General features: G+C 39.6%; 1 protein-coding gene across 2 annotated transcripts; it reads right to left on the bottom strand.

The window, feature by feature from the left end:
- Positions 1-509: 509 nt before the first annotated feature.
- LOC144369974 (uncharacterized) lies at positions 510-15771 on the bottom strand. Of its 2 annotated transcripts, XM_078030466.1 has the most exons (4): positions 15617-15771; positions 6733-6859; positions 4331-4406; positions 510-3108 (listed from the first exon to the last, which is right to left on the bottom strand). In XM_078030466.1, the coding sequence occupies exons 1-4, from the start codon at positions 15617-15619 to the stop codon at positions 1476-1478; spliced, it is 1839 nt and encodes a 612-aa protein (XP_077886592.1). In that variant the 5' UTR covers positions 15620-15771; the 3' UTR covers positions 510-1475. The 2 variants fall into 2 exon arrangements, with proteins under 2 accessions (XP_077886592.1, XP_077886593.1); XM_078030467.1 differs by lacking the exons at positions 6733-6859; positions 15617-15771 and adding an exon at positions 5993-6036.
- Between the last annotated feature and the right edge of the window lie 4304 nt (positions 15772-20075).

Below are 20075 nucleotides of genomic sequence, written 5' to 3'. Positions count from 1 at the left end.
TATAGCCTGGCCTATAACAGCAGGAGACAAACAATATACAGCATTAGAGCAAATAGTTCCTGTTTTGATGTCTACAATGTTATTTATCACAATAAACAGAAATGATGTGATGTGGTTTTGTCCACATTAAAAACAGTAAGTTTTCAAAAGGGTTTACAATTTTCATGGTGAACGGGGAGAAAATGGAAGAAATCGTAGTATGGGGTATTAAGAGGGGGGGAGAGAAGATAGAAGAAATAAATTAAAGGAAGTGTGAAAGAGAGAATAGACTTTCGCTGTTAGCAGAATTAAAGAAAGAGACTCAAGGAAAATAGATAAGTGAGAAAAAATATGTAAAGTAAAAATAAATTAGAACTAAAAGAATACAAAACCAAAATATGCTAATCAAACAGCCCTCAAAATGCCAAGCCATGAAATAATAACTACCTCCAAAAAATGCTAGAAATGAGCAGAGACAAATATGCATATGTATAATTGTCCATGAATTACTCAGATCACAGTAAACAAAATTAAAAAAAAATTTAAAGGTTTTATTGAAAACTTTAAAAAGCTGTTTCCATTAGAGTTCAAAAAATTCTTGGCTTCCCTTCTCAGCAGTGTTGGGTGGGAGGTGGGCTGGAGTGTGATGTTTGTGCCACACACAGGGAGGGGTCATTGGTGTCTGAGAGATCCTGAAAGCAGAGATCCTGGAAGTGAAATTTAGGCTGAGGTAGGCTCCATGTTCTTTTTTGAATGGTGATTGACCTGAAGATTTTAAATCAGTGTACCTACAGGTCCCAGCAGTTGCCAATCTATGGTGAGGGACTGAATTCCACTATCTCCCCTCGGTTCCCCTTTTGGCTAAGGCACCAATCTTTTGTCCCCTCCATCACCCACTGACCCCATTTTTCTATTCTCTAGGGTTTGATCTCCAAACTCAATCACCCCCACTCCTGTCCTTTCAAATTCCTGGGCAGGCAAGTCTCTCCCAGGTTGTCCTGTGAACTGCTGGACTCAAGGAGAGAAGGCAACAGGGTGGGTTTCCATGACCTGTATCACCCCCTGTAAACCCATTTGTTCTCCTCATCTCTTAGGCACTCTTTGTCATGTGATGTGGGTCTGCCTGGCTTGTAGTTTAGGTCCAGGTTGGGTTTCCCTGGAATAGGCTCCCCAGGTGCCAATTCCCACAGCACAGCTGCAAAATGGCTCCCTCCTCTGTCCTGTGCAGGGAGTTAAAGGGAAGTGGCTTCTTTCCTGCCCTAGGATACTGATACTATGCACATTATACCTTTCAGGTTAGTATAACAGTGACTGATCTCTGATCTTTCTGTACCCAGACATGCTACAGGCCTCCTAAAAATGTGGGCTCCTTTAAATCCCTTATCCCTCTTATTTGCTTGTGGAGGGGCCACGTAACTGGTGCTAGGGATTTCTTCCTTATTTGATTGCATCCAACCTCCTGAGTCATCCATCTGCTTACGAACTCTCTCTGTTCTTTAAGATTTATGTTTCATTAAAAGCTCTGCCCTATTCTTAACATTGTAGGGCTTCTCTCCTGTATGGATTCTCTGGTGTTGCATAAGCAATGATCTTCGAATAAAAGCTTTAGCACATTCTCCACATTTGTAGGGCTTCTCTCCAGTATGAATTTTCTGGTGATCTTTAAGACATGATCTTTGATTAAAACCTTTGCCACATTCTGTACATTTGTAGGGCTTCTCTCCAGTATGAATTATCTGGTGTTCCGTAAGAAATGATCTTCGAATAAAAGATTTGCCACATTCTGGACATTTATAGGGCTTCTCTCCTGTATGAATTCTCTGGTGTTCCTTAAGATTTGTTATTTGATTAAAACCTTTGCCACATTGTTCACATCTGTAGGGCTTTTCTCCACTATGAATTCTCTGGTGTTCTTTAAGATTTGACGTTTGATTAAAACCTTTGCCACATTCTTCACATTTGTAGGGCTTCTCTCCAGTATGAATTCTATGATGTTCAGTAAGAAAGGAGCTTTTAGTAAAGGCTTTGTCACATACTTTACATTTGTAGGGCTTCTCTCCAGTATGAATTCTCTTATGTTCTTTAAGATATGATCTATGATTAAAACCTTTGCCACATTCTTGACATTTGTAGGGCTTCTCACCACTGTGAATTATCTGGTGTTCAGTAAGAAATGATCTTCGATTAGAAACTTTGCCACATTCTTCACATCTGTAGGGCTTTTCTCCACTATGAATTCTCTGGTGTTTTTTAAGATTTGATGTTTGATTAAATTTTTTGCCACATTCTTGACATTTATAGGGCTTCTCTCCAGTATGAATTCTTTGGTGGCAAATAAGATATGATCTTTGATTAAAAGCTTTGTCACATCCTCCACATTTGTAGGGCTTCTCTCCAGTATGAATTCTCTGGTGTTGAGTAAGCAATGATCTCCGAATAAAAGCTTTGCCACACTCTCCACATTTGTAGGGCTTCTCTCCAGTATGAATTCTCTGGTGTTCAGTAAGCAATATTCTTCGTTTAAAATCTTTGCCACATTCTTCACATCTGTAGGGCTTTTCTCCAGTATGAATCCTATGGTGTTCAGTAAGAAAGGAACTTTTAGTAAAGGCTTTGTCACATACTTTACATTTGTAGGGCTTCTCTCCAGTATGGATTCTATGGTGTTCTTTAAGATATGATCTTTGATTAAAACCTTTGCCACATTCTTTACATTTGTAGGGCTTCTGTCCAGTATGAATTATCTGGTGTTCAGTAAGCAATGATCTTCTATTAAAACCTTTGCCACATTCTTCACACTTGTAAGGCTTCTCTGCAGTATGAGTACTTTGGTGTTGAGTAAGGACTGAAAAAATTTTTAAGACTTTGGCACATTCTTTACGTTTGTAGGATCTGTCTCTAGTACAAATTATCAGGTGTTCAGTGCCAAGTGAGCTTTTTTTCCCCTCAGTGCTATGATGTCTGAGACATTTAGAAAGGGTTGAGTAATTGTTAATGACTCTGCCACATTCTTTAGATTTGCAGGGCTTCTTTCCAGCATAAATCCTCGGATGTTTAACAGGAGGTGATCTTTGATTAAAAATTTTGCCACATTCTTTAAATTTGTGGGGTTTATCACTGTCATGGTATCTGTGGGGTTTAGAAAGGGTTGAACAATGAAATGCTTTGATACATTCTTTAAACCCATAGAACCCCCTTCCAGTATAAATTCTCTTCTATAGAGTAAGTTTTGCAATTTGATGAAGAGCTCCTTCACACACCTTACACTTGCAAAGCTGGTTTTGCTTATGAATATTTGGATGGGTAGTAAGTTTTGAGCACTGAAGTAAGGCTTTCCCACATTGTTTATCTATGTAAAGGGTCTTGGAAATGTGAACATATTAATGATTTATTGCAACCAATACTAAATTTTCATGAGTGTCTCTATATTCAAAATTTTTATCACAAATAAAAACACACTGGTAATTAACCAGGGTAAAGACTTGGCTAAAGGTGTTACTTGTTTCATTATGTATGTAGTATACTTTCCATAAATCTATATCTGAATGTTCATTAAACAATAGTGGGTAAGTAAGGACCTCCCTAAAATTATTATAATTGTATGATTGAGCAAAAGGAGAAATTATTGTTTTACTGTAGAATAACACTGTGTAAAGGAACTCTCAAAAGGATCACTTTTAGAAATTTGTCCTTAACTTTTTAAAATTTGTTCTTATTATTATACATGACAGTAGAATGCATTTTGACACATCATACATAAATGGAATATAACTTCTCATCCTTCTGGTAGTACATGATGTAGAGCTACAATGAATGTGTAATAATATATGCACATACAGTAATAATGTCTAATTCATTCTATTGTCCTTCCTAGCCCTATGTCCCCTCCCCTCCTTTCACTTCCTTCTGATAATCCAAAGTATTTCTATTCTTCCCTAGTCGCACACCCACCCCCGGATATTGTGTGTCCTTTACTTCTGAATCTCTTATCTACTCAATTGTTTGACTACAACTTTAACTCAATGCAGTTGAAATTGGTCAAGTTAAAAATGAAAGCACGGAATAGATCTCTTTTCAAATTTTCCACATTTCCTTTCAGAGGAAATGGAAGTTTCAAAAATTGCTGTGGATGTATTCTTAAAGACATACATAGCTCCTCAAAATAACTGGCATAAATTGAATTCTTCTCTGTTGTATTAAATGTTCTGGATGTCTGTTGGCAGTAACATTACATTACAAATAGTCATTGCTAATTGGCTTTGTCCTTTGTAATGATTTCTAACCTTCACGCTCACTTTAAGTTTCCCATATTTTTCTTAGTTGTACATGGTCAAAGTCACAATTTTCATACCTTCCCTTCATCATTTTTTGAAATAAAGATTTTATTTCCTGCTCTGGTGGAGATTCATGGATATGATAAGTTGTGGCTGAAATAAATGAAAATAACAATTATTTTACTTATTAGACTGGAGTGAATATATTTAGCAAAGATAACAAAATTTTACCCATGTGAGGACATCAGCAGTAAATCCAAGACAATCATTACTTCAGGAATACATAGAATAAATAAAAACGTACAAATTTGTGAGACTGCCCAAACCATTGTAGAGAACATAGGATCTAAGATGAGTACATTACTAAGGAGAAGAGTATAGTAGAGGGAAGGAAACTGTGTTCCTTTTATCAACCACACTCTACCCTCCTCCACAATTTAGCATTGTGCAATTAGAAAAAAAAAATCTATCAACTCCCTTCACTCTCAGTAGTATAAGGGAAATATTAAACTTAAACAAATACGTGTGGCTTTCATGGAGAATGTGTGATAATTAGTTTCTAACTGCCATGACACAGACACCTAGAGGTAAGAGAGATTTTGCATGAAAATACCACAGAGATGTTCAACAGGGAAAAAGACACTATAGACTCTGAAGAAGAAATATGAACAAAAGTATTAAATTGGAAAAAACAACACACATGCTTCAAAAAGATTCATCATGAAAAAAAGCTTAAGAAGCAATAAAACCATGCATGGCCTATGACCACATTACCTGGATGAAGCCAACACATGGCAATCAAGACACACAACTTGTACTTTTTGTTATTTGTGGACTTATTTCATTGAAAAATTTATATATGTACTAAGTATTTCATATTTTAAAATACATGTACATGGTAAAATGAATAAATGTAGTGAATTAATGCATGCATTTTTTTCACATAATTATCAGTTGTGTGCTGAGAAAGCATTTCATTCATTCTATTAGCATTTATCAAAAGTACAATATACTAAACTCACCATGTACTAAAACACAACTACATCTATTGATATTATCCCCAATTTAAAAATATATATATTGAAGAAAGCAAGTTTTATTTTGTGGTTTTGAACAAAATCACTATTTCAAACAACACATAAGTTAAAGGGAATTGCAAAATTTTTGAAAGCTACCATTAAAATGCTATGGTTTTAACCTATAAATAAAAATAAATTCATCAATATGTAATTGATGGTTATGCATATAATCTCTGCTTCTGGCAATTATGAGGCAGGAGGATTATAAATTCAAATCCATCCTTGATAACTTAGAACATTTCTCCAAATATAAATAAAAAGGGGCAGGGGATGTATCTTATTATTACAGTACCCTGGAATTCAATCTCCATTAAATTTACAGATAGAAAATTTTCATTACTATATACATAGGCAGGATGAAAAACCAATGCAGGTAAAATATACAAGTCATTAAAAAAAACAGGTATAATATTTATCAAAGCAAGTAAAAGCACATGTAATTTTATTGGCAACAGAAACATGGCTTAATCATATTTTAATTTCAACCTCCATTGTCCTAATTTTTGAAATGATGGAAATTTCCATCTAATCACAAAATAAAACAGTATAACTGATGTGAGAAAGCCTACTTACTTTATAAAATGAAAGAAAAAAAACGAAATCGTAAATAACCACAGATGCATTATTTTATAAACCCTTTTGTATAAATACAATTTATACCTGTAACTGTAGACCCAAAAAGACCAGCCATTGTGAATCTTGACATTCATTACATGGCAAAAAACTTCACAGGAAATCCATTACTAGCATTCAAAAAGAGCTCTGATAAGGGAATTTTAATGAATAAATATACAAATAATGTAAGAGAAACTGATTTATGATGTTAATATACTACAATGGTTTGACTTAGAGTTCTCCAAATATTGGCAGAGATATCCAAGAGACCCACAAATACTGGAAGTGCTGTCAGATCATGCTGACCCTCACAAGCAAAGGGAAGTGCTGTGGTGGGTAACTGGGATGAACTGGGGCATCCCTGGAGGAAAAGGACAATCTGAAAGCATGACAGATGTCACACCAAGAAAGGGAAAGATTAAAGACTAAAAGAAACATAATTAATATTCTATCTGTACCCAAACATGCCCTATCTTTTTTCTTTTTTTTTAAAGAGAGAGAGAGAGAGAGAGAGAGAGAGAGAGAGAGAGAATGAATTTTAATATTTTATTTTTTAGTTATCGGCGGACACAGCATCTTTGTTTGTATGTGGTGCTGAGGATCGAACCCGGGCCACACGCATGCCAGGCGAGTGTGCTACTGCTTGAGCCACATCCTCAGCCCCCTATCTTTTTTCTTAAAAGCACAAATCTGAATTATTATTGTAGAGAAGTTCCCAAAAGATATTCTGTAAAAGAATTAAATATAGTAATTAATTAGGAATTCTGAAAGGAAGTCATCCTCACCAAGGAAGACCAGGTTTCTGTAGTTCTCTAACATCACGTCTGCATATAAATTTTGCTGAGCAGGCTCCAGGCATTCCCATTCCTCTTCAGAGAAATCAATAGCCACATCCTTGAATGTCAATAGTTTCTGGAATAGAAATTGTATGTAAATAGCACATTGGCCACATGACCATTCACAGAGTTTTAAATTTAACTGAAGTTGAAATAAGATTTAGTAGAAATGGCTGTCTTGTAAGTGAGGGTCTTCCAATATTTAGTGAGATACTTTTGAACACAGTGATACTCTCTATGATCTAACTCCAAGGAAAAAGGGATGTAAGTCCAAAAAGAGTGCATATACTTGACTTTTATAAAGTAAAATATAAAATTAAGGCATCCACACAAGAATAGACATTTTAATTGTTGTTTTATATATCAAAGGATAAATTGTGTATATTCCTCACATGAGAGAGTTATGGAAGGGTAATTCTCAAATTTTAATTGTACAACCATGAATCAGAGATTTAATAAAAAGGAGACCCTGATTCAGTAGTTCTAAGATGAAGCCTGGTTTTATGAATATGTGGCAAGCTCTTTGGTGATTTCAATAACAGTAATACAAGAAAAACTTGGATTGCAAGGAGGTAGACCAATAAAAGAATCAATCATTGATATTCAAATATTGAATAAGATTTATGTGTGTCATTAAATAGCAAAACCCAACAATTCTTTTTGATAATTTGAAATGTGTACATATCACTCTAAGAGTTTTTCATATCTTAATTCATAAAACCCAAAATAATGGGATAGCAGTAAGAGTATTCATTTTTTTGTGAAAATATATGAAGCATCCAGTAAATGGCAGGGCTTGATTTTTACCATGTTTGTTTGGTCTGGAATTCAGAAGAAACACTAATGTCAAAAGAAAGTGTGAATGATAAAAGAATTTTCAGAGAAAGGCTGTTATTATAAATGAGATCAGTTTTAGAAATATGTTAAGACAACAAAATCAAATTGATCAAATGATATTTATATTTTCCATACACAGACATAAAAATGTCAACTTTTTATATAGTAAAACAATGACACAATGTGAATGAAAGAAATATCTTCAGTTTTTAAAAACTTGTACATGAATTTGGGATAGAGTCCTTTTTTTCAAACACACTATTGACCCAGGCTTGGTGACACACTTTCAAGATATGAGAATGATCTACTTACAGTCCAGCCCAACTATGAATTCTGATTTTCAAATATTATTGCTGCACTGAACCACCACAGCTCATGTGGATATGAAGTGTACATTAAAATGGCTTATTTCATAAACATGTCACCCACCTGGGATTCCAGATTAGCCAATGACCTGAATCTCAATGTCAGATAAAAAGCATACTAGCTTGAGCAATAAATAAGTCAGGACCAGAGACAGGTACATAGGTTCCTGGAAATGTCAATGTTATGATTTAGATTTTAATTGTCCCCAAGATGCTCATGTATGAGACACTGTAAGGTTCAGACATGAAGTGACTGGGTTATAACAGTCTTACCTAGTCAGTGTATTAACCCCTGACAGCTGCAGCATGGTAACTGTAGGCAGGCAGGGTGTGGCTGGAGGAGGTGGGTCCCTGAGAATATGCCTTTGGGGTTTATATTTTTTCCTTCTTGAGCAGAGCTCTCTCTGCTTCCTGGCACCTTGTTCCCAACTGCTTTTCTCCAGCACAGGCTTCTGTCATGATGTTCACCCCGAGGAATGGAGTTGGCCACCTATGGACTGAGACTTCTGACACTGGGAACAAGCAAATAAATTTTTCCTCCTCTAAAATTGTTCTTGCTGTGAATTTAGGTCACAGCACTGAAAAAGCTGACTAGAACAGTCAACATGCTGCCATAATTGGGTCCCTAATTGTGGACTAACAGGTAAACTCTTGTATGAGGCCTTAAAATAAATAAATAAAACATTTCACTTACACACCAGAATGCCAAGGTGCCTTTGAGAAGTTAAAATAAAGTCTCATGAGAGCCCCTGCCCTAGCCCCTTCTGTGCCTGACTCACAGAAGGTGTTAAGACTCTATGTGAATGAGAAACAAGGTACAGATGCTAAAGTTCTCTTACACACACTGGGGGTATACTGCAGCCAGTAGCCTGTGTGTGGGAACAGCTTGACCACACCATGAAAGGAGGGTCCTGTGGGGTGTGACTGACACCAGTGATTTACCACAAGAGGTTTAGAAATCCACTCTAGAACAATCCATCACTGGGTTTGTTGCTCACCAAGTCCTGTCCTACTAAAACAGAAGGATGGGTGTCAGCTGACTGCTGGGAGGGTAGGGAGATTCCAGGCCATCCTTTTTGACAATCTAAATGTCAACTTCAAGAGAAACCATGCCACCTTAAATCGAGGAAACCTGTTGCCAGCAGATGACAATGGCCCAATACAATGTGACTGCTCAAGATGACTTGCCAGACTAAAGTGTCTTCACCAATGAAAGCAAGTTCATAGGCAATGGCCAATGGATATCTGGGTATTCTGCAGTCATGGCACAACAGGTATTAAAAGCTGAGACTCTGCTGCTAACAACATCAGCCCAGAAAACCAAGCTAAGTTCTCTCACATGAGCTCTGACTGACCAAAGGAAAGAAGGTAAGCAAGGGGCTGGGGTTATGGCTCAGTGGTAGAGTGCTTGCCTAGCACGTGCGAGGCCCTGGGTTAGATCCTCAGTACCACATAAAAATAAAATAAATAAAATAAAGGTATTATGTCCAACTAAATATAAATAAATAAAAATTTAAAAAAAAAAAACATGCCTCCAAGATGGTACATGCACATGGAGACACCTGGAAAGAAAGAGGACTCCTCACAGCTGAGAAGAGGACACTAAGGATGCCCCTGAAAATACTGTCAATAATACAGGCTGTGTCCACCCCATAGCAGGTGGTGATCCTGCACTATCCTGCCTTGAGACAACTGATACCTGTGTGGCCAGGAGAAATCAGGCTGCTGACAGGGCAGTCAAAAGTGTTAGGAAGGACAAACTCCTTTATCAGGGCCCTAGCACCTCAGCTTGTAGCAAACCAATTCCAAATCTGTTTATACTGAGGATAATGAGAAAAGTGGCAAATAATGGAGTTGGGACTTTGGGACAACAGTGCCAGGTGCAGACAAAAATCGCATAGGCTCACCCTTCTTCCTGAAGCACCCTCTGTTCTTGATCAAACACTCCAAGGAGAGTGCTACTAGGGGAAGGGTGTTAGTTTCATCAAGCCCACTTGTGAGGGCCACGCCTCCAGTGGTCTGTTCAGCAAGTGATTCAGAACTGTGTCTTCTGCACTCAAACAATTCAAAGTCTAATACATACTTAGGGTATAAAAACATAGCCTTCTGATGACTGACAAGCATACTTTACCCAAATGCCCATTCATATAAACCTATAAATATTTGCTTGTACTGGTAGATGCCTTCTCTGTGAGTCAGGCTGATTCTACTAGAACAGAAAAGACTTCAGAACACTAGTCCTCTTAAAGGAGCTGATCCCAAGTTATGGGCTCCCCTCAATACAAACTAACAGGGACTATCTTTTATTGCAGAACTGACCTATGAGTGAGCAAAATATTGCATATATAATGAAAATATGTATTCTGAAGACCCCAATCTACAGGAAAACAGAAATCATCAATCATACCTTTTAAAAGAAGGTGGCTAAAATATGCCAAGAAACCTACCTGCTGTGGGATAAGGTTCTTGTCAAATGCTCTCCTCAAAAGGGTATCCACAGAACAAGGATCAAATTGAGTATGGGGTGTGGTGCTGAGAATCAAGGTGTCTGACTAACTTGTGGTCGTGGTGCGCTTGTGCTAGTATTCCTCCATATGAAAGTATAGGGTTAACATTTCCCTGTGCACAAGTATAGGGTTAAGATTTCCCAGTTGCTATGGCAATGCTGGCTATACTAAAAATATGCCAAACAAAGGAGAAAGCAAGTCAAGTTAAAATGAATAATAACCCTGAATGTTAATGGCCTAAACTCAACAGTTAAAAGACAAAGACTGGCAGAATGGATTAAAAAAAAAAAAAAAAAGACCCAACAATATGCTGCCTTTAAGAGACTTATCTCATAGGAAAAGACATTCAGACTGAAGATGGGGAAAAACATATCACTCACATGGACCATGTAAACAAGCAGGGATTTCCATCCTCATATGAGCTAAAGTGGACTTCAAACCAAAGTTAGTCAGAAAGGATAAAGAAGGTCATTTCATACTGCTTAAGGGAATCATACATCAACAAGACATAACAATCATAAATATCTATGCCGCAAACAAAGGAGCATCCATCTATATCAAACAAACCTTTCTCAAAAATTTGATGCTAGATACAACTTAGAATTTTATTTGTTTGTTTGTTTTAACATTCATCTTCTGGGAAGTAGATGCTTTTTTATAATACCCCTCTCAGCCTGTGCTGAAATTGTAAGTAAGAAAACCCATCATTCCAAATTTTAAATTGCTTTCCACTTTCATGTCACATGAACATGAAATTGACTCACTTTAAAAATTTTTATTTTTTTACTTTAACTGACAAAAATTGCCTACATTTATGGTGTCAAACATGATGTTTTGATAAATGTATGCCTTGCAAAATGGCCAAAACCACACAGAGACTTAGGGAAATCACATGTGACCATGACAACATGTAAGAACACAGCTGTATTCATCCAAACATGGGAAACCCAGGAGGATGGTTCAGGAGAATGTACATTTTGGAAGAGATAAATGAGGAACTGTGGGGAAAATGGTTACTAGGGGCCAGCCACATTCTTGCTCATATCATATCCAGTTTTAAAATAGTACAAAGCACCATATTTAAGTTTTATATAGGTATCACCTGCATGTGGTACCTTCACATGTATACATGTTGAAAAATAAAATATGTAGAAATTATGACAAAATAAAAATAATCAAAAGCATATGAAAGACTCAAGCACACATCCCATGTGTAGAAAAACCCATCATTACAAAGATGACCATTTTCCACAAAATTAATCTCCAATATTTTACCATCAAAATTCCTATGTACATATGTTAAAATATCATAGTGAATTTCACTTTATATATATCTATGAAGCAGGAGTTTTAAAATCTATAAATAAATAGACCAGGAAACAGCGAATGGGGAAGATAGGAAGACAGGGCAAAGGAAGTACTGGGGCCTGACATGGAGCATATTATATCCCATGCTTGTTGATGTATGTCAAAAATAAACCTCAATAGTACATATAAATGTAATGCACTAATAAAAAAAATTCAGTCTACACCCAAAGGACTTAAAATCATCAATGTATATAGCCACATCAATGTACATAGCAGCACAATTCACAATAGGTATACTGTTGAACCATCCCCCCGCCAGATGCTCTTCAGTAGGTAAATGGATAAAGAAACTGTGGTATATATATATACAATGGAATATTACTCAGCATTAAAAGAGAATAAAATTATGGTGTTTTCAGGTAAATGGATGGAGTTGGAGAATATTATGCTAAGTAAAATAAGCCAGTCCCCAAAACCAAAGGCCAAATCTTTTCTCTGATATGTGGATACTAGGGAAGAATAGAATTACCTTAAGATTTAGAGGGGAATGAAGGGAGGGAAGGAAAAGGGATATGGGAATAGGAAGGTTAGTAGAATGAAATGGACATTATTACCTTATGTACATATATGACTGCATAACCGATGTGATTCTAGAACATGAACAATGTTGTAGAATTAAACCTCCTCTATGTACAATATATCAAAGTGCATAAATGCATTCTACTGTCATGTATAACTAATTAAAACAAATTTTAAAAAATTAACAAAAAAATTCAGCATGCTTTACTTTTTAAAATCTTTTATTCTAATTTGTTATATATGACAGTGGAATGCATTAGAATTCATATTACACATATAGAGTACAATTTTTCATATCTCTGGTCACATACAAAGTATATTCACACCATTTGTGTCTTCATACATGTACTTAGGGTAATGATGTCCATCTCATTCCACCATCTTTCCTACTCCATGCCCCCCCTTCCCCTCCCACAACTTTGCCTAATCTAGAGTTCATCTAATCCTCCCATATTCTCCCTCCCAACCCACTATGAATCAGCCTCCTTATATCAAAGAAAACATTTGGCATTTGATTTTGGGGATTGGCTAACTTCACTTAGCATTATATTCTCCAACTCCATCCATTTACCTGCAAATGCCATTGTTTTATTCTCTTTTATTGCTGAATAATATTCCACTATGTATATATACCACATTTTCTTTATCCATTCATCTACTGAAAGGCATCTAGGTTGGTTCCACAGTTTAGCTATTGTGAATTGTGGTACAATAAACATTGATGTGGCTGTATCCCTGTAGCATGCTATTTTTATGTCCTTCGGGTACACACCAAAGAGTCGGACAGCTGGGTCAAAAGGTGGCTCCATTCCCAGTTTTCCAAGGAATCTCCAAACTGCTTTCCATATTGGCCACACCATTTTCCAGTCCCACCAGCAATGTATGAGTGTGCCTTTCCCCACAAATCCTTGCCAACATTTATTGTTGTTTGTATTCTTAATAGTTGCCATTCTGACTGGAGTGAGATAAAATCTTAGAGTAGTTTTGATTTGCATTTCTCTAATTGCTAGAGATGTGGAAAGTTTTTCATATATTTGTTGATTGATTGTAAATCCTCTTCTGAGAAGTGTCTGTTCATTTCCCTGGCCCACGTATTGATTGGGTTATTTGGTTTTGGGGTGTTTAGTTTTTTGAGTTCTTTATAAAGCCTAGAGATTAGTGTTCTATCTAATGTGCAAGTGGTAAAAGTTTGCTCCCAAGCTATAAGCTCTCTGTTAACCTGATTGTCTCTTTTTCTGAGAAGAAGCCTTTTAGTTTGAATCCAACCCATTTATTGATTTTTTATTTTAACTCTTGCACTATAGGAGTCTTATTAAGGAAGTTAGGGACTAATCTGATATAATGGAGATTTGGGCCTACTTTTTCTTCTATTAGGCTCAGGATCTCTGGTTTAATTCCTAAGTCCTTGGTCCACTTTGAGTTTTGTGCCCGGTAAGAGATAGAGGTTTAATTTCATTTTGTTGTATGTGGATTTCCAGTTTTCTCAGCACCATTTGTTGAAGAGGCTGTTTTCTCCAATGTATATTTTTGGCACCTTTGTTTAGTATAAGATAACTGTAATTATGTGGGTTAGTCTCTGAGTTCTCTATTCTATATCATTGGCCTACAAGTCTATTTTGGTGCCAATACCATGCTGTTTTTGTTACTATTGCTCTGTAGTATAGTTAGGTCTGATGATGCCTCCTGCTTCATTCTTCTTGCTAAGGATTGCTTTAGCTATTCTGGGTCTCTTTATTTTTCCAGATGAATTTCAGAACTGCTTTTTCTATTTCGATGAGGAATGTCATTGGGATTTTGATTGGAATTGCATTAAATCTGTATATTGCTGTTGGTAGTATGGTCATTTTGACAATTTTAACTCTGCCTATCCAGGAACAAGGAAGATCTTTCCATCTTCTAAAATCTTCTTTAAGTTCTTTCTTTAGTGTTCTATAGTTTTTGTTGTAGAGGTCTTTACCTCTTTTGTTAGGTTGATTCCCTAGGTTTTTTGTTTTGTTTTGTTTTTTGAGGATATTGCAAATGGGGTGGTTTCCTCCTTTCCTTTTCAGAGGATTTGACACTGATATACAGAAATGTTTTTGATTTATGGGTGGATTTTGTATCCTGCTACTTTGCTGAATTCATTTACTAGTTCTAGACGTTTTCTGGTGGAATTTTTTGGGTCTTCTAGGTATAGAATCATATGGTCAAACTAGCAAACAGTGCTAATTTGAGTATTTGTAATATTTGTATCCCTTTAATTTCTTTTGTCTATCTAATTGCTCTGGCCAGTGTTTCAAGAACTATGTTAAATAGAAGTGATGAAAGAGGGCATCCCTGTCTTATTCCAATTTTTAGAGGTGATGCTTTCAATTTTTCTCCACTTAGAATGAAGTTGGCCTGGGGCTTAGCATAGACAGCATTTACAATGTTGAGATATGTTCCTGTTATCCCTAGTTTTTCTAGTGTTTTGAACATAAAGGGGTGCTATATTTTGAAAAATACTTTTTCTGCATCTACTGAGCATGCTTTACTTTTAATAAAAGAAAGCAAAGGAAAAAAGTCCTAAAACTCATCTACAGTTAAATGTGTTAAGCCAAGAAACTTGAATTACAAGAGTAAAAAAGTAGCTAACATTACCTGACACATGTATATTAAACATTATACTAAAAAAAAAAAAAAAAGCAAGGAATCACAATATAAACAAGTCCATACAGGAACCCAAATGTATGTAAGAATTACATTCTTTATTACAATAGAAAAATCTCTATAAATGGAACCATAACACGGCCAACCTCAGTACTTAGCTAGTCCCTGTCTCAAATAAATAAAGGTAAAGTACCAGGACGTAGCTCGGTGGTAAAGCACCCCTGCGATCAGCCTCCAGGACCAAAAAGAAACAGGAGAGGAAGCTGCTAGCCCAGGGGAAAGCCAGGTCCCTAGACCGCAGCTCTCCCGCAGGGAAACCCCACGTGCAGGGCAACCCGGACGCCGACCGATCACCGCGCCGTCAGGGAAGAGGCCAGCGGCCGCAGCGGAGGACGCCCTGTGGGACCAGGCCGGCTGCGCAGCGTCCCTGCCCCGCTGGCCAGTGGGACTCACGGACACTGCCCCAGAGCGGGGCAGGCCCACAGACCCCGGGGGCTGCCTGAGTCCGGGTGGTCAGCTCCGTTCCCCCCCCCTGCAGCGGCCCCGCGGCACCCAGGGTCTCCCTCCCCAGACCCCCTCCGCAGGCTCCAGACGCCCCCGCACACTCACCATTTCCCGGCACTCGCGAGCCAGGCCGGCTCCCAGGGACCGTCAGCACCTGCAGGCAGAGCTGCCGGACTCCAGAGTGCCCACGGGCGCCTCGAGCCTGAGGGCAGGAATGGCGGAGTCCGGGAAAAGCACCTCGGCCGTATTGCGGAGCCCGCCCTCCTCGCCGGCCGTGAGCAGGATTGGACAGTGCTCACTACTCTACGCGCTCCTTATTGGACACGGCTACAGACCGCGCCCCCTGAGTGTGAGCCCAGTGAGCCTGCCTTCTGAGTGACAGAAGAGGACAACCAATCCAGGCATGCATGAGGCCAGAATGACAGGCTGCAGCTTTCTTTTTCTTTTTCTTTTCTTTCTTTCTTTTTTTTTTTCCTTTGAGATCTGGAAAGGACACCCCAGAGCTCCAGGCTGCAGTGATTTTAAGGGAAATTTTCCTCCCAGAAGTGGGGGTCAAGCCCCACCATCAGAACATTTGCACTTAAGCTTGCATATGAGGTCATCTCAACTTATGGATTGTATATGTTGCCATGTTATTCATGAATGAAAAGAATATAATGACAGTTACTGTAAAATGTCATTTAACTTTTCTGCTCGTTAGTCTTGTGAGGAGACAGATTAAACATTGAACTGGGAAGCAACCCCCTAAAGCAACGATATCCCATGAAAACCATATGCAAGGCATAGGACTTTTTCTAGTATTTATATCATAAAAGAAAAGAAACAGTTGAAATTGATTTTAATAACATAACCCGATATTTCAGAATATTACCTTTAGGTGACTAAAGAAATACTACTAGTGAAGTATACATTGCGGGGCCCAGAACCTGAGGACAACTCTGGGGAGAAAATGTCCAAATGACTGAGAATGAGCTGAAAGTGACTCAAGTTTGTCAGTTTGGGAAATTGGAAAAGAATGGAGCAGTGTGATTTTATTTGCCACATGAACAGGAGATTATCCAAACAAAAAAAATTTTTTAAATGCCAACGGCCACGGAATCCTAGCTGCAGAGAAGCAGCTACAGTCAGAGATTTCTGGTGGCAATGTAACTTCTGCAGCTCTTTGTGATGTAATCTGACTGTGGCTATTAAATTGTTCTCTGTGCATATTTCTTCACTCAGTATTGCCTTTCCTGGGAGCCTGTCTTCAGCAGGAGACTGTTTTAGGTCATCAGCTCAATTGTGTCCTCTGCCCAAATCTCATATGTGGATGTTCTAAGTACCGGTGCCGCAGACTGTGACTCTATTTGAATATATGGCTCATGAAGACATGATAAGTGTTAATCCAGTTAGTTGGGGTGAGGTCTAATCCAATTAACATTTTCCCCTTATAGGAAATGGCAATAAGGATGAAGAGAAGCACAGGAAAATGTCATGCAAACATAGACATAAGATGGCAATCTCTTGGGCTGGGGATGTGGCTGAAGTGGTAGCGCGCTCGCCTGGCATGCATGCGGCCCGGGATCGATCCTCAGCACCACATACAAACAAAGATGTTGTGTCCGCCAAAAACTAAAAAATAAATATTAAAAATTCTCTCTCTCTCTCTCTCTCCTCTCTCTTTAAAAAAAAAAAAAAAAAAAAAAAAAGATGGCAATCTCGATGTCAACCAGTGGGCCTCAAAGGAAATCCTTCCAGCCAGCACCCTGATATGTAGCCTTGGGAATTAGGACAAATAAACTTCTGTCCTAAAACCCCATCTGGGCATTGTCTTTTGATGCCATATGGTACTGAGGCAGCCCACTAGGACATACATACTCTGTCCCTGCGGCGTGTCTGAATGAAGATGCAATTGAATCACGTCACATTCCACCAGCACTGAAAGGCTGCACTGCTGCAGGAAATGACATTTCTCACTGGAACATTATGAAGGCAGGTGAGGACACAGCTGCTGGCCTGATGGGGCTTTAGAGATTTGTGGTGTGGCACAGTCCTGAAAAACTCAGAGAGTACTTTTACCTCAATTGTTTGTGCAACCCTCACTCCTCTTTGTCCCAACACTTTCCTGGCAAAGGTGTGAGTTTTTAAGTCTTGTAAAGGAGTGTAAGTACAGTGGAGGTGACTGGCATATGGGCTACCTGGGGCAGGTAGCTAAAACGAAAACAGTAGCCACAGGAAAGGAACATTCAGGGCCCAGTAAACATTGAAAATGTTTTCTCTGTTATTTCTCCAAGTGTGCAATCTGGAGATTCACACCTATTCAGTTGCCAGAGGGAGGAATGCAGTCTAGGTTTCTTGGGCAATGGGAATGTAGGTCACTCAAGTGGTCAAGTCCTCAGACAGAGACTGGAGGAGTCCCCATACTTGGCCATTTGTCCTGGCCTGTCCTAGAAGTCTCCCGCTCCTGCCATGGAGACCCTTCCCCAGTAGGCTCATCTAACCTCAGACCAGAGATACCATTGTTCATGGTGTGGTGAGCTTCCTCTTCCCCAAGGAGACAGAATTAACAAGGAGCTGCATGGAACTCGCAAAGAGATTGTCTTACATGTAGGCCAAAAATTAACGCCGACCATCCTGGCTGACTCCACAGGACACTTCCATTGAAAATCTTTATACCCAGATCAGGTAAATGTGAATATGTACATAGGCCTCCATCCAGTGGTGACGCTGGGTCAGAATAAGGTCTCTGGATAAATATTTGTGTAGCAAAACTAGGATCCAATACTTAATATCCACCCTACCATGCATGTCCAGTGGTGCAAACATGAACATTCTGCCAGTTTCAACATGAGATATCCTGTCGTTATAGGTCCCCTGAAGTCTCTTCCACTAGAGCTTGGGGGGGAAGGCTAAAGGACTTCCCAGGGGTGGTCACAGGACTGGCCTGGAGTGGTCCTCTCTGGGCTGCTCTTTTACCTGTGGGTGCCTCCTGATAAGCGGCCACAAGGGTGATGGGTCAGGGCTGAGTCCACATGTGAAAATGCTCCCACTCTAAACTTTTTGGGGCCTAGAACCTTGGAAGGTTTGAACCCATCAAGAAAACATCTTGCTCTGTTGTGCATCTCCCTTCACGTGAGCTGAATAGGGGACTGTCTCCAGAATGCATGTGCCTGGTCACCAGAGTTCTACGTTCTGTTGGGTCATAACACTAAAAAATTGAGGTCGCTTCCACCAAGTGCAATGAGCTGGACCTCTTCCTGTACTAAGACCTCCCTAAAGTGTCCTTTGGGATGCTGACTTGTCATCTGCTTCTCCATGCAAAATGGTACAAACAGAAATGGCCTTTCTGCCCCTTGGGAAGCTGCCAGTGTGACGCTGCCCACCTCAGTGGAGGCTCACAGCAGGCCTGGCAGGTGCCCTGGGGAAGACTCAGACCTGGTTGGCAACAAGAACCCGATTAAACTCCGAGTTTAATCCATATCTTGAGTCCATGTTCTGAATGGAGGGAGAAAACCGCCATCATTATAGAAGAGTAAAACCCGCTCTGTACCAATGTAAAACCCAGCTGGACCTGGGCTTCCTGGCTCAGTGCTGGGCCACTTTTGGAGAGAAATGCCTGCAACGGTCACATGATGGCAGCCTTGCACAAACCGAGGCCAACCTGAGTGCTCTCTCTGGTTTCCGCCAGTCACAGGGATCCCAGGCAGTGGGTGCACACCTCCTTTCTAAAAAACCTCAGAGGCCCTGCCCAGCGTGCATGCTTAATTGCAGCTGGACACTCTGCACTTTACAAGAGAAAACACAGCATCATGCACTGCCCACCCCTGCCTGTCTTGATGCAAACAGAGCTGGTCTTGGTGAGGGGTGGGGGCACTTCCGTAGCTAAGGCCATTTCCCCAGCTAAGCCAGCCTCAGACTGGTAACAAATGTGCCCAATGTCCTCCCAGCCCTGGCGTGCCATGTGACTGTGGGAGTCACAACCTGAGGTCAGTGCACTCTTGGCTTATTGAGGTTCAATTAATGCAGCCATTCTTTCCAGGGACCTTGGGCCAGGTGCTGTGCTGAAGGCTGGCACAGACTCTTGGCATGGCAGACATGGCCTGCTCTCTCCTAGGATTTTCTGGCCAGTACAAGTAGCAGCCTCAAGAAGAAGAAAAGGCAGTAGGGGACCAGGCTCTCGTTTCACCCTCGTGTTAACAAGCAGCCTGTCACATTGGCCTTAAACAGTGCTGATGAAGGAACTCCCTGCTGGGGTCCTGCTGAGGGCTTGGGCAGGAGGGAGAAAGCGACTCAGAGAACTTTGGGAGTCGCTTGTGGCATGGTCTGGTGACCTTGAATTCCCCTGCCAGAGGAGCAGCCAGAAGCAAAGGGTTCACTTGTGAATATTCACCCTGGGTGGTAAACTCCCCAAGATCAGAGTCAAGGCTCAATGTCCAGGCAACATTGACACATTCAGCCCCATACGAATGTCCAAGCCTGAATATTTAGGGGAAAAAACTCAAGATGACTTGGGCTCTGACAATGGAGTGTCAGTCTTGGTGTGGCAACTCCCAAGAGGCAGGACATGCTGAACAACACACCAGGA

This window comes from Ictidomys tridecemlineatus, chromosome 13 (genome assembly GCF_052094955.1).
Source record: "Ictidomys tridecemlineatus isolate mIctTri1 chromosome 13, mIctTri1.hap1, whole genome shotgun sequence".
Taxonomy (NCBI): domain Eukaryota; kingdom Metazoa; phylum Chordata; class Mammalia; order Rodentia; family Sciuridae; genus Ictidomys; species Ictidomys tridecemlineatus.
This window is presented reverse-complemented; position numbering and strand designations above follow the sequence as displayed.